The sequence below is a fragment of the Ovis canadensis genome, chromosome 11 (assembly GCF_042477335.2).
Source record: "Ovis canadensis isolate MfBH-ARS-UI-01 breed Bighorn chromosome 11, ARS-UI_OviCan_v2, whole genome shotgun sequence".
Classification (NCBI taxonomy): domain Eukaryota; kingdom Metazoa; phylum Chordata; class Mammalia; order Artiodactyla; family Bovidae; genus Ovis; species Ovis canadensis.
The window spans coordinates 64,677,084-64,701,292 of NC_091255.1; the positions used below are offsets into that span (position 1 = coordinate 64,677,084).

At 52.7% G+C, this 24,209-nt stretch overlaps 1 protein-coding gene and 1 long non-coding RNA gene across 4 annotated transcripts in view; one reads left to right on the top strand and one right to left on the bottom strand.

The window, feature by feature from the left end:
* RAB37 (RAB37, member RAS oncogene family) overlaps nucleotides 1-24,209 on the bottom strand; it is a 65,861-nt gene that overhangs the window by 2,610 nt on the left and 39,042 nt on the right. The window contains exons 1-6 of one of the 3 annotated variants that reach the window (XM_069543988.1): nucleotides 5,371-5,824; nucleotides 2,853-2,963; nucleotides 1,781-1,822; nucleotides 1,192-1,258; nucleotides 1,038-1,090; nucleotides 50-115 (exon numbers count right to left, since the gene is read on the bottom strand). In XM_069543988.1, the coding sequence (XP_069400089.1) occupies nucleotides 50-115; nucleotides 1,038-1,090; nucleotides 1,192-1,258; nucleotides 1,781-1,822; nucleotides 2,853-2,963; nucleotides 5,371-5,463 (432 nt within the window). In that variant the 5' untranslated portion in view covers nucleotides 5,464-5,824. Of the gene's footprint in view, nucleotides 1-49; nucleotides 116-1,037; nucleotides 1,091-1,191; nucleotides 1,259-1,780; nucleotides 1,823-2,852; nucleotides 2,964-5,370; nucleotides 5,825-14,036; nucleotides 14,148-24,209 lie in introns of those variants that run through there. The other 2 variants (XM_069543989.1, XM_069543990.1) reach the window with 2 other exon arrangements.
* LOC138415410 (uncharacterized) lies at nucleotides 4,468-13,962 on the top strand. The gene is made up of 2 exons (XR_011247220.1): nucleotides 4,468-4,812; nucleotides 13,434-13,962. It is a non-coding gene; the product is annotated as an uncharacterized lncRNA (long non-coding RNA).

Consider the following 24,209-nt stretch of genomic DNA (forward strand, 5'->3'; position numbering starts at 1 on the left):
CTGGTGGCTGTAGGGGAGGATGGGCCGACCCTGCCCTGGAGCCACTCACCTTGTTGCCCAGAAGCATGATCACCACATCCCTCTGGGCGTACTCGTGGATCTCAGTGAGCCAAGCCTGTGGGAGAGGGCGTGCTGAGCCCCAGCCATTCTCCTCCTTTCCCCGGCCTTCCCTGCTTCTCCCCTCTGGATCCTCCTGGGCTACTCACTGCCCTCGATCACTGAACACGATAGCCTGGGCCTTCTCTCTCCTGCGTCTTTGCTCGGGCCTCTCTCCAGTCCTGAATAGCTCTAAACCCCTTTCAGTGTAACTCTCAGTTCTATGGAAGATAGAGGAGGCACAAGCTTTATGTTCTAGATCGGCCCTAGTCACCAGCACTCTCCCTGAATGCCCCGTAGAGGGTTCTAAGGCCATGTAAGGGCTCGGTGATCAAAAATACTGTGATCGATTAGAGATGTCTGCCATGCCTGTGGGGCTGGGGGAGGCAGTAGGGATGCCATGGGTTCCATCCAGTTGGTAAGCTGTTTTATCTCTATATGTCTGGTTTCCCCGGTTTGCTTGCCAACCTCTTGAGGTCGGGGAGCATATGCAACCTTCACCGCGCTTGTGCACAGAGTCAGTGCTTATATTTATTGAATTATTGCCTCGACTACTGGATAGTTTGCTTGTGAAGACAGAGCCACTCATTTTGTCTGCCTGAGTCACTTTCTAGAAACTTGGGCTGCATATATGGTAGACGTTTTCTGCCTGGGCTCTTCCCTTGAGTTCTTGTCCAGGGTGGAGTTGGGGACTTTCTGAACGTTCTGTCATGAAGTGCACTTATGAATCACAGGCAGGGGTAAGCAAGTGGCACACAGCCTGCTTGGCCTTCATGCCCACATGGCAATCAGCTGCCCACGAGGAGTTTATTACTTCTGAGTCACAGCTCGGGTTTTTAGTGAGGCAGCAGTATTCCAGGCTCCACCCATTCCCACAAGCAGGAAGTGGTCCTGCCCTGCTGGGTCCCGAGAGTGGCGAGTGCTAGGTAGGGAGAACCTACCCGGATATTGTCGAAGGAAGATTTGTTGGTGATGTCGTACAGCAGGAGCAAGGCTGGAGGGGGAGAGAGAGGTCATACGGGGCGGAGGGACTTGGGGCAGAAGGGTGACTGTTACAGGCGGGCTGGGGAATGGCGCCGTGCCGGAGGCCCTTACCCTGGGCGTCTCGGTAGTAAGCATGCGTGACACTGCGGAACCGCTCCTGCCCTGCCGTGTCCCAGATCTAGGGAGGGAAGGACAGACAGTCAGAAGCGGGAAAGCTCTGTGCTCAGCAGACAAAACCCTTGCTGTGGTATGAGGGGCGGGAGGTGAGAGGTTTCGTTCTTTGGTTTCTCAGGGACCTGTGAGCGCCTGGTGACCTGCCAGATGGTGGCAGTTAACGAGTTAATGAGTTCTGTTCTCATCTGATGCTGTTGCCCTGAGTGGTGACGTCCAGGGATTAGGGGTGTCTAGCCTCCTAGAGCATGTGAGGCCCGTGACACTGGGGAGGATTTGCAGCAAGCCTGAGCTTGTCTGAAGGCACTTGGAGCTGCCGCCTGTGACAGAAGAGAGGGGCCTGGGAACGGCTTTCTCTGCAGACATCAAACAAACAAAAGCCGTTTCCTCTCCTGGGCCCCACAGGAAATTACCCCAGGCTGAGGGCAGGGCTGCAGGCCTCCTGTGGGTGGGTGAAGAGCCTGGGCAGGCACCCCTATCCTTGAGCCGCCGCCCCCTCCACCCCAGCCCTCGCAGCCGCTGGTCTCACCTGCAGCTTCACTCTCACACCATCCACAGTCACCACTTTGTTCTGAAAGAGAGAAGGGCAGACGGAGAGGTGGGTGCAGGGGGCGGGGGAGGCGGCTTGGCTTCTGCATCCTGCTGAATCCTGCACAACAGCCGGCACCCTGTCTGGCCGCTCCCCCAGGGTACCAGGGTGTCTGATGAGCCCCGGAGATGTCTCCAGTCAGATCGCCCCATCAGGGCAGGGGGACTCTGTCCCCAGGCAGCCCGACTTCAGAGTCCTGTCTTCTGTGGACACCGTCTCTCCTTTTCACAACACACCAAGGCGAGGGAGCCTGAGAACGTGCCTGCCCCCACCCCCCAGGGCTCAGCAGGACACACAGGCCGAGCCCTGGGGTGGGGGCGGGGGGTCTTGCCTCTTCCCTGTTTCTGTCTGCCTCTCCTGGGGCTCACTCTCAGCGCTGCAAAGTAGCTCTTTGAGATGAGGTGCCCACCAGCATCTCGGAGACCTCAGCGGACGGATCTGCAGGGCTGTCTTTGCCCTGGTCGCCCACTGGTTCTACCGCTAGGTGAAGCTTCCCCTTCTACTGGGAGGAGGCACCCGGCCTCTGAGAGCCCCGCTGCCAGGGTTAGGCCTGAGCCCTCCTGGCCCCTGGGGCCGTGCGGTGCTCAGAGTGCTCGGCAACCCCGATGCCAATCTGTTGATGCCAACCCAAGATGGGTTCATCCCGGTGAGGGGGTGCGCTGCTGGCTGCTGCTCTCTCTCCATAGGACCAGTCCAGCTCCTCAACCTCGTGCCCTGCGGTGCTGCCCTGAGCTCCAGAAAGACCGGCTGACCTCACGTCTTGCCCGAGAGGCCGGCTAACACCATGGGGGTGTGTCTGCTCTGCTCAGGGGCAGGATTTTAAGATCTCTCATTTCTCATTCTGTAGGGGGGTAGGGATCCCCGCAAGCCCAGACTCCTCTAAGCTGGCCACCTCTAGGGTGAACCACTGCAGACCTGAGGGGTCAGCTCAGGGAGCAGAGGACAGTCCCCCCGTGCCTGAAGCTGTGACCCCTGGTTCACCGCTGGGAGGAGGAGCCTGCAGCCACCTCACCCTGAAGTCTATGCCGACGGTGGCTATGAAGGTCCCGGACAGGAAGGCCCCGTCTCTGAATCGGATGAGGAGACAGGTTTTGCCGACGCCCGAGTCTCCCAGAAGCATCACCTAGGAGATGGGGGCAGAGGCAGTTAATGGGGCGCTGGGGCAAGACTCTGGGCTCCCAGGGAGGGCCGGGAAAGGATGCTGAGCCCTGAGTGGGCACCTGCTTCTGGAAAGCCTGCTGCCTCCTGCTCTCTTCCACTCTCCCGGGCTGCTGCTGGCCTCCCAGCTGCTCTCTCGGACCCTCTTGTCCTCATCTGGCTTCTGGCCGAGTTGAGACCCCAGAACCAAGAGGCCCCCAAATGTGCTCTGTGGCCCCGAGAACAACCACTTTTCATGCGTCTAGATTCTGGCCCCCTTCGCCCCCTACCACGCCACGCTGGGATCCCATCCTTTGCTGTGTGTTCCACACCTGCGTGCCACCATGCCAGAAAGAGAAGCATTAATAATTCAGCCAGGGATTCCCACCCAAGGGAGGGTATCAGGATCTGAGGCGGGTAGGCCTCTGTCAGTTGCCAAGGCATATTCTAAAATTGCTCGTGTTCCGGTGTTTTATTTTTGGTCACCTTTATTTGGAAGTTCCTAATGACATCTTATGTTTGTAAAAGCCTTGCGTGAATTAGGGAAGGCTCAAATTTATACTAAAGCAGAGAGACATTTAGCCTGAAATGCTTTCCGCAGTAACCTCCCAAGTGGGACAAATGGCTTGCAAACTGGCATGGGGGGGCAGGGGTGGGGTGGGAGAGAGTGTGTGTGGACGTGTGTCTGTCCCTTTACTGTCTGGCCAGTCTCTGCTCCTCTGCTCTGGGGATGGGGTAGGGTGGGGCCAGGGAGGGGATCCCTCTGTCCTGACACTCCTCAAACTCAGAGAACAGGGGTTGAGACCTAAAGCTGAAATTTTTTCCAACTGGCTGAAGAGATGCTTAATGAGTGGAGCAGGGACTAAGGTTTGAGTTCTTTGGGGGGCCTTGACCTTGACCATGGAGCCCAAAGGCTTTCCTGCTGTGACCATGGGTATGGGATTAGATGGCCAGTTGAGCAAAAGGTGCATGAAAACTGGGGTCCTGGCTTGTACATGGGTGACTGGGGGACTTTGGGAAGATCCCTTAACCTTTCTGTGGCAGTTCCCACAGGGTTAGAAGGAAGGATGGATGATTTCTTGGACAGATGGTGGGCTGGGGGCTGGGGAGCTCTCTGGAGCCTGCATGGCTCCCTGGTTCCTGGGTACTAGTACCCGATGGGGCAGGAGGGAGAGAGGGAGGGAAGGCAAGCAGCTGTGTACTTAAGAGATCACAGCTGCCTTGAGTAAGCGATGCCAGCCACCCACCCAGCCAGGCAAGTCCACCAAACACAAACAGTTGCCCAGCCTCGCCACCTCCTAGGCAAACACCCAGCTGGCTTGTCAAGCAAGGAGGTCAGGCAGTGCCCCATGGCCCAGGACTGGTTCTCAGTGGCTCCCCCTCCCCTGCACACACTGGGGGCCCATTTCCTGCCTGCAGCCCACACTGGGGCGCCTATCTCAACAACGGCTCTGGGCGGGTGACTTGCAGACTAGCTTCCCCTGAAAGAAGGGGGGGAGGGCGGTGGAGGGAGGAAAGCAAGGCACCCAGAAAGGCAGGTCTCCTTCAAGGTCGTGCTGCAGGAGACAAGCCGGCCCCCTCATCGTCTCTCCCCGACCCTACCCTAGGGAGGAAGAGTGGAAGCTCTGGGCTCCCTCTTTCAGAGATCCCGGTTCCTGTCTGCTCCCAGGGTGCAGAGGAAGGGCAGACTGCTCAGTGTCCACCAGCAACCCCACCTCCTTCGACCAGGGCCACCCGCAGCGGGAACCAGGCCCAGAGAGCTGACTTAAACTCTCCCAGGTGGGATACTAGTGCCTAACTGCTCCCATCATTCTCAGGGTCTAAAAAATTCCCAGGTGAGTCTACTGTTCTGGCTAGCAACATCCGCCCAGAAGGTGTGCGCAGCTGGCTGCAGGGCTGGGAGGGGGAAGAGGTCGCACCTGAGGGCAGCTGGGCTCCTAGTCCACCCTGGGAGAAGGGCAATAAAGCGCAAGTTTCCCCGCCGTCAGGGGGAGCCCCTTCCGAGTGTCTTTCCCAGCGCACAAGCGCTGAGTTGTGGGCTCAGGGGCTAGCGAGAAGCCCGGGGTTCCCGGGGCTCGCACTGGCCGAAGTGAGGCAGAGGGAAAAGGGGCTGGGGTCCTCAGGGGGTGGGGAGTCACTCAGTACTTCCTACGCACCTCTCTTCTCTCCCAGATCCCTGGACGTTGGCATGGGCCCGGGGGCTGTCTCGACCCTCCCCCGCTTACTCTGGGAAGACCTGGCTGTCGGGGGTGGGGGGGGCGGGGATGCGATGAGTCCAGCGCAGCCGCAGCCAGAGAGGGGCTGGGGCCGGGGGGGAAGGGCGGCCCCCGGCCCCCCACCCCACCCCAGAGCCGGCACTGTAGTCCCTAGCGCTGGGCGCGGGGCCCACCCACCTTGCCCGTGAGATCGTGGCTCGGCCCGCAGGGTGGGGAGCGCTCGGGGGCCTCGCCATCCCGGGTGGCCGCGGTGCCAGGCGTGCCCGTCATGTCCCTGGACCAGAGGTGAGCTGGGGCCCGCGGCGGCCGAGGGACAGGCAGGAAACGCCCCGCTTGAAGCTCCGCCCGCTCCTTCTCCCCTCCACCGCCCCAGGCCGGGACCCCGACAGGCTCCTCCCTCCGTTCCGCCACCTGAACGACGCTGGCGGGGAGCTGGCTGTCCCGCGGGGGCGCGCAGGACCGCAGAGTCAGCTCTCAAGGGGGCAGGCAGGCTCCTAGAGCCGCACCGATCGGAGGGCGTAGGCCAAATCCAGCCGAGGACAGCTCCCCAGGGCCGCCAGCTGCCAGGTTTAGGGTTCCACGGGGAGCTGTCCCTGGGGACCCCGCCTTCTGGGGAAGGTCTGGCATCACTGGGACCCGCGGGCTAGCGCCCGGGTTGCGGCTGCCCAGCGCGGCCGGCAGGCGACGCCCGAGCTCCATCCGGCCTGCGGTCCACAGGTGGCTGGGGTGGGGGGACTGGGGGCGGGGTCCGGGGAGAGTGGAAACGCCCCTGGGCCGCGCGGCGCGGGGTTCGAGAGCACGCCTGCGTTCTGAGCGCAGCTTGCAGGCAGTTTCGCTTTTGCTAGGGGGCCCTAGCTCGACGTCATCCGAATGTAATTGTGTTTACCGACCGATGGGTACTCACTATGCAGCACACTTGCTTGGGCCCCCGGCCGGTGCTTGGACTTTGACACTTCCCCTGTTCCCCCCTGACCTCTTGGGCTGTGCCCAGAGTGTCCCCTACCGGGAGAGCTTTCCCAGGCGGGCTTCCCGGCCCACTTCCCAATCCAGGTGCTCCTCGAGGCAGGACTAGCCTTATCCACGTGTGGCCCTCCCCTCTGGCACCTAGTAGGTCTTAAAGCCTGGTACCAAATGAATTCATAAAGTTGTGAATCAGTTTGAGCTGAGTCTCCAGGACCTCCCAGGAATCCTCCTGCTTTCGTTGACAGAGACTAAGAGTGTGTCCAGGGGTGGTCCAGAGCAAAGTTCAGGGGCCCTGGCCTGGGCTAACCATTCAATTCAATTCAGTTCAGTCGCTCAGTTGTGTCCGACTCATTGCAACCCCATGGACTGCAGCACGCCAGGCTTCCCTGTCCATCACCAACTCCCGGAGCTTACTCAAACTCATGTCCCTCGAGTCGGTGATGCCATCCCACCATTCAATTACCTGATCCCAAATCCTACATAAGTGCAGTCAGGTTCCCATGGAACAGGGTGTGTACTTTACAGAGGGACTGGGTGAGGGGCACGTAGAGGGGCAGGGGCCCTGCACCTCTTTAATGAGGTATTGGGGGTGGGGGACAAGGGGCAGGCCTGGCTTACGGGCGACCATAAGCCTCGTGGGAACTGTATGTGTACACCTGCCTCCTGCCCTGTAACTTTAGGCATCACTTGGAGCTATTTTCCATGGAGCACTGTTTTTATTTATTTATTTATTTGGCCTCAAAGTGCAGCATGTGGGATCTTAGTTCCCTGACCAGGGATCAAACCCACCCACCTTGCTTTAGAAGCGCGGAGTCTTAACCGCTGCACCACCAGGGAAGTCCCAGGAGCTGTTTTCTGGAAGTGGGTGTGCCACAACCTCATGCCACATCGGGAGGGACGCGAGCAGGGAGGACACAGAGCCCTGCCTATGTGCCCTCTTGCCTGCTATTTGGGCGTCGCAGGCTTTGGTCTCAAATAACGCCCCAGTCCGTTCAGTGTCCTGAGGGCTCACACAGGAACCCTGCAGGGTTTTAGCCCAAGAGGATGATGACTGAGGGGGAAGGAGAGAGGGGATGTGGTCTGGTCCTCTTTGGCTTTCCTCTGCCAACCAGGCTGATGTGGGTTGCATTGTGGTTCCCCCCTTCCCAGAGAGAAGCTCAAGTCCTAAGCTCTAACAACTCAGAATGTGACCTTATTTGGAAGTAGGGTCATTGCGGGTATAATTATTTAAGATGAGGTCTTAGAGGAGAGGTTATTGTTTGGTTGCTAAGTCGTGTCCGATTCTTTGCAACCCTGTGGACTGCAGCATGCCAGTCTTCTTTATCTTTCACTATCACCCGGAGTTTGCTCAAACTCATGTCCATTGAGTTGGTGATGCCATCCAGTTATCTCATCCTCTGTCATCCCCTTCTCCTCCTGCCCTCAATCCCTCCTAGCATCAGGGTCTTTTCTGATGATTCAGTTCTTTGCATCAGGTGGCCAAAGTATTGGAGCTTCAGCTTCAGCATCAGTCCTTCCAATGAATATTCAGGGTTGATTTCCTTTAGGATGGATTGGTTTGCTCTCCTTGTAGTCCAAGGGACTCTCAAGAGTCTTCTCCAACACCACAGTTCAAAAGCATCAGTTCTTCAGTGCTCAGCCTTCTTTATGGTCCAACTCTCATATCCATACATGACTACTGGAAAAACCATAGCTTTGACTAAATGGACCTTTGTAGGCAAAGTCATGTCCCTGTTTTTTAATACACTGTCTAGGGAGGAGGAGGTGGGACCTCAATCCAACGTGAATGGTATCCTTTCAAGAAGAGGACGCAGGGAGAAAATGGCCGTGTGGAGACAGATGTAGAGCTGGGAGCGTTACAGCTACGAGTGAAGGAATGCCAAGAGCTTCCAGGAGCTGCCAGAGGCTGGGAGAGGCGAGGAGGGGCCTTCCCTTGAGTCTTCAGAGGGAGTGTGGCCCTGCCTATGCCTTGATTTCTGGCCTCCAGCTGTGGTTTGTGTCGGCTTCCGCAAGACCGTCTTGGTCCTGTGGCAGGTTTGGGATGGAGAAAGTTGCCCATTGGTGTGAATGCTCTGGAAATGGTGGAGAAATACAAGCGCTGTGTGGCTGCATCTCCACTGTGGGCAGGTTGGTAGCAGTGGGGCATGAAGCCCACTAACATGGCAGAGAGGCCCGGCTGGACTCCTCTGGGCTGTGTCTGTCTGGCCTGCCGGGTCTGGGGCCTGTGGGCGGTGTTGTGTGCACAGTATGTCACATGCTGTCCTCTGGGACACTGCAGCGTCAGGTGGGGTGTTCAAGGGCAGCCTCCAGGGAGGCAGAAGTGAGAGGGGGTCAGGGATGTTCAGAGCTGGGAGGTGCCAGGGTGGCAAGTGTTGCCCCAAAGGGAGGCTGCACAGCCCACTCAGAGATGGGGAGTGTCTTTAGACAGGAGGGGTGGCGGAGAGAGCGGACGGAGGACGCAGCCTCTGGGGAGTCCAGCCTTCCTGACGGCCTCTCTAGTGTTGTGTACACGCTGGGGCAGCCTTCATCTCCCCGAGTGCTCACACCGGGCACACGTCACCCCACCCACTCCTAGCACCTTACCACAGACACACACACATACACCTCGCATGACACACACACACAGACACGTCACACCCCATCAGAGACACCTCACACCCAGACACGCACACACCTCATGTGACGGACACACACACCTCACGTGACACACACACAGAGACACGTCACGCCCCATCAGAGACACCTCACACCCAGACATGTGCACGTCTCATATGACAGACACACACACCTACAGACACACACACACAGAGACACACACACACAGAGACACGTCACACCCCATCAGAGGCGACCTCACACCCAGACACGCACACACCTCATATGATGGACACACACACCTCACGTGACACACACACAGAGACACGTCACACCCCATCAGAGACACCTCACACCCAGACATGTGCACGCCTCATATGACAGACACACACACCTACAGACACACACACACAGAGACACACACACAGAGACACATCACACCCCACCCCATCAGAGACGACCTCACACCCAGCCATGCACACACCTCATATGACAGACACACACACCTACAGATACACACACACACAGACACACACACAGAGACACATCACACCCCATCAGAGACGACCTCACACCCAGACACGCACACACCTCATATGATGGACACACACACCTCACGTGACACACACACAGACACACACACAGAGGCACGTCACACCCCATCAGAGACACCTCACACCCAGACATGTGCACATCTCATATGACAGACACACACACATACACCTCACATGACAGACACACAGACACGTCATACCCCATCAGAAACACCTCACACCCAGACACGCACATGCCTCATATGACAGACACACACACCTCATGTGACACACACAGAGACACGTCACACCCAGACACGCACACGCCTCATATGTCAGACACACACACCTACAGACACACACACACAGAGACACACACACAGAGACACATCACACCCCATGAGAGACACCTCACACCCAGACATGTGCACACCTCATATGACAGACACACACACCTCATGTGACACACACACAGAGACACGTCACACCCAGGCACACACATACCTCACACCCCATCACAGACAGCAGACAGCTCACACCACAGATACACAATTGCTCACACCACAAATACACATCTTACATCATGCACACACCTCACACACACACCTCAAATCATACACACCACCCAGGCCACAGAAACACACACTGCTCACATCATGCACACCTCAAGTCAAGTCACATAAGCACCTCAAATCATTCCGCATGCACCGCTTTTATCAGTGAGCACGGGTGCCCTTCATATCAGACCATAGACACACAATGCCTCACCCCCTCTGCAAACACACACATCTCACATCCCTCAAACACGTGTCACCACTTCACGGTCACAGACCGGACTCAACACCACTTCCCAACATGCATGCTACATCACTGCACAGACACCCTCCTCACTGACCCCCACATCTCCCACCTTCCCTAGAGGTAGAGATAACCCTCTGAATACAGTGTCTCTCAGTGACCCCAGCCCCTCTCATCACCCCCAAGTCCAGAAGGCACACACCCCACACTTTACCCCTAACCAATCTCCCTGACCTCCTCCGGTACACAAGTCACACCCCACACCCTGACACAACCTCCCAGTACGGAAGTGATGCTGCTGTGTGAAGCCTCATGGTTGTTCAGAGGAGGGCACTCAGGAGATGGGGGAGAGAGCGGAGGGGGCGGCAAGAAACCCGCAGAGCTGGGAGAACACCTACATCAGAGTCTGAGGTGCCTGACCGCCGGTCCCCACGTGCGCGTGGGTGAGCTTGGGATCCATGACTGCAGGCAAACTGGAGGTTTCTATGTGCATTACCTGCGTGTTTGGAAACCACTCGACTGAACGCGCCAGACCTTGGCAGGCACAGGACGGATTCCAACTTTATTGGAAGGCAGTAGATGAGCCACTGATGGTACTAGGTGGTGGGGACCAGGGATGAGGCTTTAGAAAGATGAATGTTACAGTTGTGTTCAGGCAAGACTGGAGAGTTTAGGGGACACTGAGACAAGACATAGCCAGGAGGACCTGACTGAGGGGGAGGGAGCCGGCTGGGGAGACTGCTGTGTGAACCCTGTGGGTGTTCACACCCCAGTAAACTCATCCACAGGACTATGCCACCAGTTGGGTGCAGATGATGACAGAGGAGTTGGCAAAGACCTTGCTTTGAGAGCCATCTACCTAGGACCTGGGCAGGTCCCACTTCCAGAAGCAATGAGCTCAGAGGTTCTAGAGGAGGCCTGCGGGCAGATCCCCGTGGTCTCCCCACTCACCTCTGTCTCCTGTATTTATTGTTATTATTACTAACTTTTTTTTGGCCATGCAGCAAGTGGGATCTTATTTCTCCAACCGGGGATTGAACTCATGTCTCCCACAGTGGAAGCACAGAATCCAACCACTGGACCACCAGGGAATTCCCCACCTCTGTCTCCTTTAAAGTGAAGGTCAAGGACTCCTCCTCTCTCCTGCTGCCCAGGCTCCACTCAGCCTAATGAGCTGGGTCAACAGGACACCCACCCACCCCCACCAGCTACCAGGAATTCTGACCACAGCCAGGGCTGGCCACAGGACATTTGCACATGGCCAGCTCATTGGAAAAGATCTTGATGCTGGGAAAGATTGAGGGCAAGAGGAGAAGGGAGCAACAGAGGATGAGACGGTCAGATGGTATCACTGACTCAATGGACATGAGTTTGAGCAAACTCAGGGAGATGGTGAAGAATAGGGAGGATGGCGTGCTGCAGTCCATGGGGTCACAAAGAGTCAGACATGATTTAACGACTTAACAACAACGAGCTGTCAGCAGAGTTTCAAGTTAATGTGCAAACGACAGGTGGACAATCAACTGTCCGGCAGCCCAGCTCTCTGGGGGCCCCCAGACCACTGATGTTGGGAGGAGACCCCCGTGTCCTCCAGCCCCTGTGTCAGAGGACATGGGAGACTTCAGCTGCTGGGCAGAGATCCAGCTGGTCTGAGCAGAGGGTTGGAAGGAGACCCGTCTCTGGGAAGGAAACGAGTGGAAAGTCCCTGGCACTAGCCAGAGGAGTGGGGAGGGGGCTTGTGGAGGAGACCAGTGTTTTCCCAATGAATGCTGCAGGCCTCTTTGTGTGGAGCTGGGCCGTGGTGCCTGGCCCGGGGTTAGTCACATGTCCTCGCCGTGGCCCCTGTCACGGGCTGTCATCCCACCTTCTACGGCCAGTGTGGGCTGAGGGGTAGGGTTTATGCCCAGTCTGCTCCCAGGCTACGCACTGGACCCAGGAGACCCCAGACTCAGGCCTGAATCGGGCCCCCAGGCCCTCACGCAGCATAAGCTACCCGTGGGTTTGTCCTGAGGTCCAAACCAGGGCCAAGCACGCAGCCAAGGTCCAGGAGGGAGGGCGGGCCCGGCCCGTGCGCTGCTGGCCACTCGCTTTCTTCCTTCTCACACTGGCAAGTCGCCTCGCTTTTCTCACCAGGCTGATGGCAAACGTTAGAGGTCCCACCCCTGAGCCTCCGAGGAGCGTGAATCAGTTTCCCCCACCCCCTCTCTGCCTCTCACCCTCTGACACACGGAAGGACAGGGATGGAGTGAGTGAGGAGGGTGACTGTGGGCACACACGCGCCCTGCATGCTGAGGGGCAGGTGATGCGGGCCCGCGGTGGAGGACGCCTGGTACTCCCATCCTGGTCGGCTTCCTGGCACCCTGGTCCAAAGCCTGGGGGCTGCCAGTGTGGCCCCGCCCCTCCTGGACTCAGCCTCGCTGCTCGAAGCACTAGGAGCCTTGGGTGCTGGTTTTTGCGGCTGAACTTCAGCTGGCACATACCCTGGCCAGTCTCTCATTTCTGCTCCATCATGGTCCCTTGCCTTCTGCACGGCGACCCAGTGGTCAAGTCCAGATTCTGGGGGGTCCTGCCAGCATGATTCTGCTGTGTCCCAGCACCTCCCAGGCCTGGTGCTCTGTTTGGTCTGGGAGGCTGGCCTTACAAACACCCATGCTGCCCAAGAAATGACATTTGTCCTTCCGCATCTCCAGATACTAGGATTCTGGGGACCCCTAAAGAAGGCCCTTTTGCCCCTGCCACCATCCAAGAGAGGGCCAAAAAGCTTTCCAAAGGCTTCCCCAGGATTCAAGGTCACTGCCAGCCGCTGGCAGGCATAGTGAAAGGGGAGAGAAATAAGGATGTGGGCTAGAGGAAGCGCTCTGCGGCCTGCAGAGGCGCTAAGAATAGACAAAACCTGAGGATGCTTCCTCGATCTGAGCTTCTCCCCCGTGGTGTGTCCAGGGAGAGACAGAGTGTGAAAACCTGAACTTTAACCCTTGACCTGCCAGTGCCCTAGGATCCACAGGACAATGCCAAGTTTGGACATGTGTATAACATTTTTTTTTAATGTGGACCATTTAAAAAAGTTTTATAAATAGTTTAAAGTCTTATAAAGAGCTTCTCAGGTGGCACTAGTGGTAAAGAACCTGCCTGCCAGTGCATGAGATTAAGAGATGCAGATTTGATCCCTGGGTCAGGAAGATGCCCTGGAGGAGGAAATGGCAACCCACGCCAGTATTCCTGCCTGAAGAATCCCACGGACGGAGGAGCCTGGTGGGCTACAGTCCATAAAGTCGCGAAGAGTTGGATATGACTGGGCGACTGAACAGCAACATAAAGAATTTGGTACAATATTGCTTCTGTTTTGTTCAGGTTTCTTGGCACAAGGCACGCAGGACCCTAGATCCCAGACCAGAGATCGAACCTGCACCCCCTGCATGTGAAGGCGAAGTTTTAAACACTGGATCACCAGAGAAGTCCCAAGGACTTATGCGCAATTTTTAAGCTACCTCTTTGCCTCTCTGGGCTTCTTCTTGCCCTGTATCTATGTCAGGATGCTCCCTTGCCTTCTAGCTGTCTTCGGTCATGGGGAGCCCCAGAGGGAGGTGGACGGGGAGCAGGAGGGGAGCAGTGTGGGACAGGGGCCAGTTTCCTGCCCCGGCTGCCTCCCGGGTGGGCTCCGACGGTGGCTGTGTTCCACCATTGGGGTCAGGGCAGCCCTCTGTACACAGCCCTCTTTGTTCCTGGTTCTGCTGACGGTTCCCTCTTCCCTTTCTTCAGACGTCAGGTGGGATGGCTGCCCTGAAACTGCCCAAGGGCCCTGCCACTTCCCTCCTGGTTTCCCCACCCCCTGCCTGCACCTCGGCCAATAGCCGTTTTATTAAACCTCCTGAATGACCCAGTGTGAGCGTCCACCTGTCTCCCGCCGGGACCCTGTCAGAGGCCCAGCAGGGCCCCCAAGCCCAGAGTGCTTACTGTGAATCCGATGCCCACGGTGGCCGAGAAGGAGCCCGGGACGAACTTGCCCTGGTCGAACTGAACCAGCAGGGAGGTCTTCCCCACGCCGCTGTCCCCCACCAGGATGGTCTGAAAGGGAGCAACAGAGGGGGCTGAGAGGTTCTGGGGCTGTGGGAGTGGGCTCCTTCTAAACGCACACACACATGTTCACACACACACACACACACACACCCCAAGCTCTGGATTTCCTCGTGAAACCGCTGAACGTGGCATGAAAGGATGAAGGAAATCTTGTGTCAACCCAAGTTAATCAGTCTCTCGGGTGACCTTGAGAATGTGCCTCTCAGACTTCCAGCCCCGAGGGCATTGCTGACTGAGGTCTCACTGCTGCGCACTGTGGGCCGTCATTGGTCTGTTCCTGGGAGAAGCAAGACTTCCCTAAAAGCCAACTTTGGCTCCTGGACTCTCTTGCAGTTTTGCAGAAACTTCCAGAGACTTCAGAGCAGCCTTGCACACGTCTACCCAACCTTCCTGCTCTTCCTCCTTCACCTGGGGACAGACCTGGGTCAACCATGAGTTGGTGCTTCCCAAGGGCATCTGCTGGTTTCCAGGTGGCGCTATGCTGGGCTCAGTGACTCAGTCATGTCTGACTCTGCGACCCCATGGGCTGTAGCTCGCCAGACTCCTCTGTCCATGGGATTCACTAGGCAAGAATACTGGAGTGGGTCACCATGCCCTCCATCAGGAGAACTTCCTGACCCAGGGATTGAACCCAGGTCTCCCGTGTTGCAGGTAGATTCTTTACCGAGAATCCACCTGCCAGTGCAGGAGACATGAGAGTCTTGGGTTCAATCTCTGGGTCAGGAAGATCCCCTGATGGAGGGCATGGCGACCCACTCCAGTATTCTTGCCTGGAGAGTCCTATGGACATAGGCTACGATCCGTAGAGCCGCATAGAGTCAGACCCCACTGGCGCGACTTAGCATGCACCCGTGCGAGGGCATCTGACATCTGCTTCTGTGGAGACTGAATCCGGTGTTGCTGCAGCTGTTGACCTTTGAGATGCCCGGAAGGGAGTTCAGGGTGAAGAAGGGGGCACTATGTGCTCCAGAAAAACTGGTAGAACAGGTCTTTAGATACTTTCAGGACTTGATTTCAAGACCCTAGTCCTCGCATCTCTTCATATCTAGGAAAGCACTAAATCTCTTCACGGTGATATCGGCTCCTCGTAACTAGCAGAAACATACCTTTTGTAAAATAGGTGCTCAATTGCACGAACTCCCCCTTCACCAAAATCACACATACTGACCTTCCCCACTACCTCCTTGGAGCAGTCTCTCAGAGCCAGCTGGGGTGCTGTCTCCCGGGTTGCAGTCATTTTGCCCCAAATGAAACTTAACTCGCAACTGTCATGCTGTGCATCTTTTTAAAGTCGACATCTTCATCACAGTCTGACTGCTTTTCCTGCCTCTCCCACCCCATTGCTCTCATAGGTATTTCCCTCAATAATATCCTTGCACTTTTTTTTTTTTTTTGTGACCACACTTCGAGGCATAGGGGATTTTACTTCCCCTACCAGGGATCAAACCCTTGTTGGAGGCTCAGAGTCTTAACCATTAGACTAGTAGGGAAGTCCAAAATCCCTGAACATTTCCTAACCCTTTTGGCATCTGCTTCTTGGAATACCTGTGTCTGGGGGTCTCCCTTATGGGAAAGTCTATAGAATGAAAAAAATGAGGATGTCTGGATATACACATTGGGAAGAATATGCACTTGGCCTTGGAGAGGATAACATTTCAAAGGGACACAGAGTCTGAGAAAGAAGGGTCTGGCTACTTCTGTGCTTGCAGGAAGTAGTGGGGAGAATTACCTGGAAATTCAGGTGCAATACCTGAAAGAAAATCATAAGCAATAGGGAATAAATAAACATGCACTCAGAGGCTGATAGCCAGTGGATCCTCGATGAATGAATGGCTGGGTAAATGCATTAGTTTCAAAGTGGACAGTAGCCACTGTCCAAAGGCAAGCATTCAGGGTCACTGGAAAGACTTGGGAGATGCCAGCTTTAGCTCAACTTATAAAACCATAAAAATACAAAAAAAAAAAACAAAATGAAAAACTGTAGAGATCGACAGGGCCTCCTTGGGTCAGACCATGGCACTGGATCACTAGCAGGGGTCATTCACGATGTTGCCTTTGGACGCTCTTTGACCACGGTTCCTCAGTCCCACTTCCCGAACCAAATTCTGTTCAGTTCTTATTTCCTCCTGGAGAAGGAAATGGCAACCCACTCCAGTACTCTTGCCTGGAAAATCCCATGGATGGAGCAGCCTGCTAGGCTATAGTCCGTGGGGTCATAAAGAGTCGGACACGACTGAGCGGCTTCTCTTTCTTCTCCTTTATTTTCTCCCTGGTGAAAAGACTCCATTTGTTTGTTGTATGCAGTGGCTTTAATAATTTACATCTCAAATCTAACTTCCTCAAACTGGAAGAAGTGCTTCCTAGAGAGAATATTCTAGAATGTGAGGGGTCAGTCTGTCCATCTGCATCTACCAGTTTTACTAAAAGATAGGACAGATTCTCATTCTTTCTGCCCTTATCCTTGTCCTCTCCAGGGTGAAGAGTTACCATCACCTTCTTCTCTCCTGTGAAAACAGTCCCCTTTTCTTGGGACCTTTTCTGATTCAGTGAGGACTCAGTCCAGGGTGATGGGGTTCAGCATTTCAGATCCAGTGGAATTCTGCCCGGAGGCAAGGGAGGGATGATGTGCTTGGGCTGGTCTTTTTGAAAACAGCAACTCCGTGAAGATGATCATGTTAGGAGTCAGTTGATGATGGGGGAAAACTTTTTTTCTGGGCCACCATGGGAGAGCTCAGAGCTGATCAGTTTAGAAATTGAATGATTGCCCCTGAAACCCAGGGCCACCTTTATGTCTGGTCTTTATCTGGCTGTGTCCCTCCCCATGAAATAAGTGGTCCATGGAGCTCAAAGACTTGTGTCCCCGCTATAGACTATAGTTTGCTGCAAGCTAACTGCTAGTGTTGTCTGAGTCGTGGCCAAGGGGTGGCTGTTTGCTGGGATGTGAACAGAGCTTGGGTGTGAAGGCTGGGTGTTCACATACACACTCTCCTGAGGGCCTTGGGGTGTGGAATGTGCGGGAGTGGGGAGGGCAGGGGAATGTCTGTGGACGGCGGGCTGAGGATAGGGAGACATCTGTCACTAGGCTGCTATGTCTCGGAGCAGAACTTCTGAGAATGATACATTCAAATCTGGCTTCTGCGTTGGTAGGCAGGTATTTTTGTCAAGGTAGGAAGGTCAGATGCACTTTTTTTTTTGCCATAGTGTGTGGCCTGTGGGATCTTAGTTACCAGCATGCATGCGTGCTAAGTCGCTTCAGTCATGTCTGACTCTTTGGACCCTATGGATCGTAGTCTGCCAGGCAGCTCTGTCCATGGGATTTTCCGGGCAAGAATACTGGAGTGGGTTGCCATGCCCTCCTCCAGGGGATCTTCCCAACCCAGGGACTGAACCCACATCTGCATCTCCTGTACTGGCAGGTGGATTCTAGTGCTACCTGGGAAGCCCCTTCGTTACCAGATCAGGGATCTAACCTGTTTCCCCTGCAGTGGAAGCATGGAGTCTTAACCACTGGGCCACCAGGGAAGTCCAGATGCATAGATTTGATAGATTTAAAGAAAATATGTGTTTATTTATTTGGCTACCCTGGGTCTTAGTTGCAGCTCACGGGATCTTTCCTTGCGGTACAGAGACTCTCTAGCTGTGGCTTGCAGGCTCAGTAATTGCAGCCCACAAATTTAGTAGCTCCGAGGCATGTGGGATCTTTAGTTCCCCTACCAGGGATTGAACTCGAGTCCCCTGCATTGTAAGGTGGATTCTTAACCACTGAACCATCAGGGAAATGCTGATTTGATAGATTCTTTTCTTAGCTAGCTTTAGACTGTTAAAATATCGAGACACATGGTATATGGGCCGCCATTTGTATGCTAGCCCTGGTCCCCCAAATGTTAGGGAGGGGTCTGGCTAATCTATTATCTTAGATGCACAAAGGAGTGTCTCCACTCAATAGCTGCCAGGATTTTCCTGAAGTTACTCTGGGTGTGCTCCAAATTTCACTGCTCAGAGAAGCCTCAGATCTGGGTTTTCCAGGGCACCTCCACTTTTGGGAGCACGTATGGGAATGTTAACTAATCGTGGTTGTGACAGAAACCTCTGGGTTAGCGTTGACATCGTTTGGACAAGTGTCTTTGTTCTCTCTTCTCGTCATTTTGTTTATGTCCCTATTTGTGTCTCATCCACATCCAAAAGGGACCTGAGGTGATTTACAGCAAAACCCACCATAGAGGGTAAGGAACCCTCCGGCCAGTACAGGAGATATGGGTTCCATCCCTGGATCGGGAAGATGCCCTGGAGGCGAACATGGCAACCCATCCATCCCATGGATGGAGAAGCCTGGTGGGCTTCAGTCCACGGGATCACAAAGAGTCGGACACAACTAAGCATGTGGGCATGCACACCGCTATACCAGAGGGCAGTTAACGATGCTGCCTGATCATGCCTGGCATAAATTCCCCAAAGTAAGGTTGGGTTTCTCCTGCGTCTGAGCTTCCATTTGGTTCTGGATTTCCTGGCAGTCAAGATGAAATGGGAAGCCAGATGGAGTGTGTGGTACTTTATTGCCAGGAAAAATGCCTGAGTCCTTTCAATCAGTGAGTACTTTTTCTCTTGGCATGAGCTGCTGAGAGGAATCTCTTGTATGGATCCTTACACAAGAGGCCTGAATGACAAAATGGGCATTTGTAATGTTGCAGAAGATGCGAAGCTTTTCCTCCAGCTTTTGTATCGATCTTTGCTAAAAGCCGGGGCCTGACATCTACTCTCACTTCTGTAGAGGCCTCTCAATGGAGCCGGGCTAATGGTGTCTAAATACATTGCTTTCCTGTGATTTCGTGATTCAGGGGAACATTTAGAAAACCAAGATGAATGGAGTGGTTACTGTGGCTCTGACAGTGGTTCTTAGCAACCTTGTTTTTTTTTTTTTGTAACAAGACAGGAAATTCAGATGCCATAAAGAAAAAGATCGATAGATCTGATTGTATAGGAAAAAAAATACTCTGATCATTAGAAGATAAAGCAACAAAATCAAATGAGAAACGACAGCGGGAAAATATTGGCAAGATGGACAGAAGAGCCTGGTGGGCTGAGGTCTTGGGGGTCGCAAGGAGTCGGACGTGACTGAAGTGACTGACACACCACAGCGCGTGCCAGGTAAAGGGTTAAACACCTAGCAATATCAAGAGCTCTCGAAAGTTCTCAATAGAAAAATGAGCAAAGGTTATGGATAGAGAGGCTTTATGAGCATTTCATATAAACGGAAACATGCCATATGTGATATTTTGTGACTGGTTCTTTTACTTAGCGTCCTGTTTTTGAGGTCCATCGATGTGTTAGCATGCAGCAGTAATTAATTCCTTTCTGTTATAGAATAATATTCCATTATATGGCTATCCCACATTTCGGTTTTCTCCATTTATCAGTTGTTGGGTATTTGGGATGTTCCCACTTTTTTTGGCTACTAATAAATAATGCTGCTATGAACATCTATTATTACACATTTCTGTGAGGACATATGTTTTCATTTCTCTTGGGTAGGTATGTTTGTTTTAGGTGTCAACATGGCGAGGCTATAGTTCCTGCTATTCAATCAAACACTAATCTAGATATTGCTATGAAGGGATATTTTAGATGTGGCTAACATCTACAACCAACTTCCGCTTGCAAAGTTACACCAAGATAGGTGTACCAGGCCACTCATTGGAGCATTTGTAGGAGCAGGTAGTTATGCAGTTGGGACTGGTGGCTTGTAAGTCTTCAATAATCCACATTTGCCTTATCCAGTTAACTGAAAGATCTTAAGAGCAACGTTGAGCTTTCCCTGAGAAAGAAGTTCTGTCTCAAGATTGTAGCATTGGCTCCTGCCCAACAGATGCTGGGCTTGCTGGTTCCCACTGTTGCATAAGCCAATTGCTTAGACGAAATCTGTCTTTATAGATAGATCTCCTACTAGTCCTGTTTTTCTGGGGAACCCTGACTGAAAAAAAATAATATAGAATGCTTCGCTAAAACTTTGATTATGGTCAACATTGGCTGAGACTTGGGGAAGCAGGCACATACACATATACCATGGGTGGGAGTCTACACTAGGGCCTTCTGGAGAACAATTGACAATATCTATCAGAGTTACACTGCAGATGGTGATTGCAGCCATGAAATTAAAAGATGTTTGCTCTTTGAAAGAAAAGCCATGACAAACCCATACAGCATATTAAAAAGCAGAGGCATTCCTCTGCCAACAAAGGTCCATCTAGTCAAAGCTATGGTTTTTCCAGTAGTCACATATGGATGTGAAAGTTGGATTATAAAGAAAGCTGAGTGCCGAAGAATTGATGCTTTTGAACTGTGGTGTTGGGGAAGACTCTTGAGAGTCCCTTGGAATGCAAGGAGATCCAACCAGTCCATCCTAAAGGAAATCAGTCCTGAATATTCATTGGAAGGACTGATGCTGAAGCTTCAGTATTTTGGCCACCTGATGTGAAGAACTGACTCATTGGAAAAGACTCTGATGCTGGGAATGATTGAAGGCAGGAGGAGAAGGGGACGACAGAGGATGAGGTGGCTGGATGGCATCACTGACATGATGGACATGAGTTTGAGCAAGCTCCGGGAGTTGGTGATGGACAGGGAGGCCTGGCGTACTGCAGTTGATGGGGTCAGAAAGAGTCAGACATGACTGAGCAATTGAGCTAAACTGAACTGATCAAAGTTACAGATGCCAATTTTTTCCCACTCAGCAGTTCTAGGGCTTTGCTTCCAAAAGTGCACCAAGATATATGTACAGGACTGCTCACCGTAGTGCTTGTAGGGGCAGATAATCCAGTAGTTGGGACTGGTGAAATGAACTCTAGAATTTACATGCAATGTAATATTGTAAATGATAAAAGAATGAGGAAAATCTGTATGTGCTGTTTGGAAAAAACTATATTATTAAGCAAAAGACGAAGGGGCAGAGAGGTTTGTTTGTATGATGAGTTACGTGTACTTCACTTAGACGCATATTCTAGTTATGCATAAGCTTTAAAATCTACTTTTTAAATTTTTTTCGCCATACCATGTGACATATGGGATCTTAATTCCCCAACGAGGGATCAGACCTATGCCTCCTACACTGGAAGCTTGGAGTCTTAACTACTGGACCACCAGGAAAGTCCCTGCATAAGCTTTTTTTAAAAAGAGGCAACAGAGTCTGACAATGGTTTCCTTGAGGTTCTGGACATGGTGAGGCGGGGTTGGAAAGGAGAATTTTCTTTTTCCTTTTGTCTCTCCCACACTTAAAAAAACTCTGTTTGCATTGCCTTTTAAAGAAATGTTAACTGGGATTATTTCAAAGTGGGCATTATTGGCTTTGTTTACTTTTGGAATTTTTCTGTATTAAAAATCCCTAATAAATGTAATAAACTAATTGATGAAGTAAAGTCATACAGGAGTGATCTTTCACTTAACCTGAAATAAACTGCTTTTCTAAAGAAAGGAACACAAAATTGGTAATAGAAACATATACTTATATTTAACAGTGGTTGTCTCTGGGGTGGCATTAGAACTGATTTACCATGCACTGTTTGGGTTCCTCTGTGTTTCATTATTCTTCAACAATGAATACACATTACTTTTGCAAATTGAAGAAGACTGTAGTCTGCAAGTCCAATGTGACCAAGAGGAGTTTTTGATTTTAGTCCCTGGAGACATTTCTACCAAAAAGAAATATGAATTGGTTCTGCCCTCCAAAGCTTTAAAGCCATCCTTTTTCTTTTCCTTTGGCTGTGCCACGTATCTTGCTGGATCTTAGTTCCCTGACCAGGAATTGAACCCAGGCTTTTGGCAGTGAAAGCTCCAAGTCCTAACCGCTGGACTGCAAGGGAATTCCCTAAAACCAAACTTCTTGATGATATTTGTTTTATAGGACATCTTTTTCTCAAAGGAGATGGTGTTGTTTGTGATGGAAATCTGTTGAGAAGTGAGTGATATGAACTCACACATTAGTGTCCCCTCCTGATTTCTGGAATAACTTTGCTTTTCTGCATAAAGAGATAAAAGACGGGTGAAGTATAAACCTGAAAGTTAAAAGTGATTATCTCAGGGTGATGAGATGAAGGCAATTATATCCTTTTTTTTTTTTTTAACCTTATCTGTATTTCACAATTTATTTTCTTGAAATGAACTTGTATTGCTTTCTTAGCTTAGAGCAACTTATAGTTTTGAATCACAAGCCACGGATGGCTAGTGGTCCAAGGGCCCTTCTGATCTGAACCACATTAGAGGGAGAGGTGAGGTGAGGTGTTGAGATAGCAGGGGCAGAGCGGGCCATCTGTGAAGAGCTGCACGGAAAAGTCAGAAGGCAGAGGGGACTGGAGTGAACAGAAACCACAGGGCAGCTAAAGCTGCGGAGTGGAGAATGAGGCAGCTGCTGTTGGGTGGATCTGGATTTCGTGGGATCGTCTTTTAGTTTTCAATCACAATAACACTGCAATGAGCTATCCGAAGTTCAGTGGTGTGTAGCAAGTTTGTGAGGCCGCGGGTTAGCCTGGGAGGTCTTTCTGGTCTCAGCTGGGCTCCCTTGCGTGTCTGGGAGTCAGCGAGCTGTTGGCCAGAGCAGCGTGGCTCTTGATCCTCTGGTTAGCCTGGTGTGTTCTCAAGGAGGAAGTAGAGAGGCGTAAGAACAAAGGAAATGCAGGAGGCTCCTGCAGGCTGGGGCTGGGAAACGGCACACCATCACTTCTGCTGCATTTTCTTGGGCAAAGTAAGTTCCGAGTCTGGTCCAGACTCAAAGAGAGGGGAAGAGACTCTTCCTTTTTTGTGAGAAGAGCTCTGGGGTCAAGGGATGGATACCCAGGGTGAGACCATTTATCCCAGGCCTGAAGCTCATACAACGTTGGAGGCCCTTTTTAAAAGGATCCTGAAACTTCCTGCTGGTCCAGTGGCTAAGGATCTGCGCTCCCAACCCAGGGGCCCAGGGTTCGATCCTAGGTCAGGGAACTAAATCCCACATACCTGCCATAGCTAAGATCTCAGGTGCAACAACCCCTCTGTTGCAACAATCCCCATGGGATTCTCCAGGCAAGAACACTGCAGTGGGTTGCCGTGCCCTCCTCCAGGGGATCTTCCTGACCCAGGGATCAAACTGTATCTCTGAGATCTTCTACATTGGCAGGTGGGTTCTTTACCACTAGTGCCACCTGGGAAGCTCCTGAAAAGACTGAGTCCAGAAAAAGATTGTAGTTTGTAAGCCCAATGTGACCTAGAGAGGTAGCTTGAGCAAGTTTCTGTTCCTAGTCATCAGGACAACCTGACGATTGTATCAACACACACACGCTGCACACTGCACGTGAATTTGAGCAAACTCTGGGAGATAGTGGAGGACAGAGGAGCCTGGAGTACTACAGTCCGTGGGGTTGCAGAGAGTCGAACACACCAACGGAACCACAACGCCTGTGCACACACAGCATGAGCACACACAGTACAATACACACTCGTAACACAGCTCCCACACACGGGCCCAGGTACAAGCACGAACACACCACACATGTGCCCATACGTGCATGCGCACGTGAGTCACTCACACACACAGGTGCTTCAGAGCAGGGGAATCTCAGACGGCCCGTCCCATCCCTTCCTGCCCACACGGAGGTGTGGGAGCCCAGCGAGGTAACAGGCTCGTGCGGATGTCGATGGCCAAGCCAGGAGGAAAGCCTCAAACGGGTCATTGGAGACACAGGGCTCCCAGAATAGCCTGACACTCCTCTAGTCCCCAGAGGCATTTGTGTAGAGGAATAGACTCGCTGTCACTTAGAGACATTCAGAGAATTCTCTCTTTTTTTTGATGTCACTTTTAAAGTCATTATTGAATTTGTTATAACTTTGTTTCTGTTTTATGGCCATGAGGTAGGTGGGACCTTAGCTCCTTGAGCAGGGGTTAAACCTGCACCGGCTGCATTGGAAGGTGAAGTCTTTCTTTCTTTCTTTTTAATAAACTTTGCTGAGGTATAACTTATGTACAATAAAAGCCACACATTGTAGGGTATAAGGGAAAGAGTTTTAACAAATGTATATACCAATGTA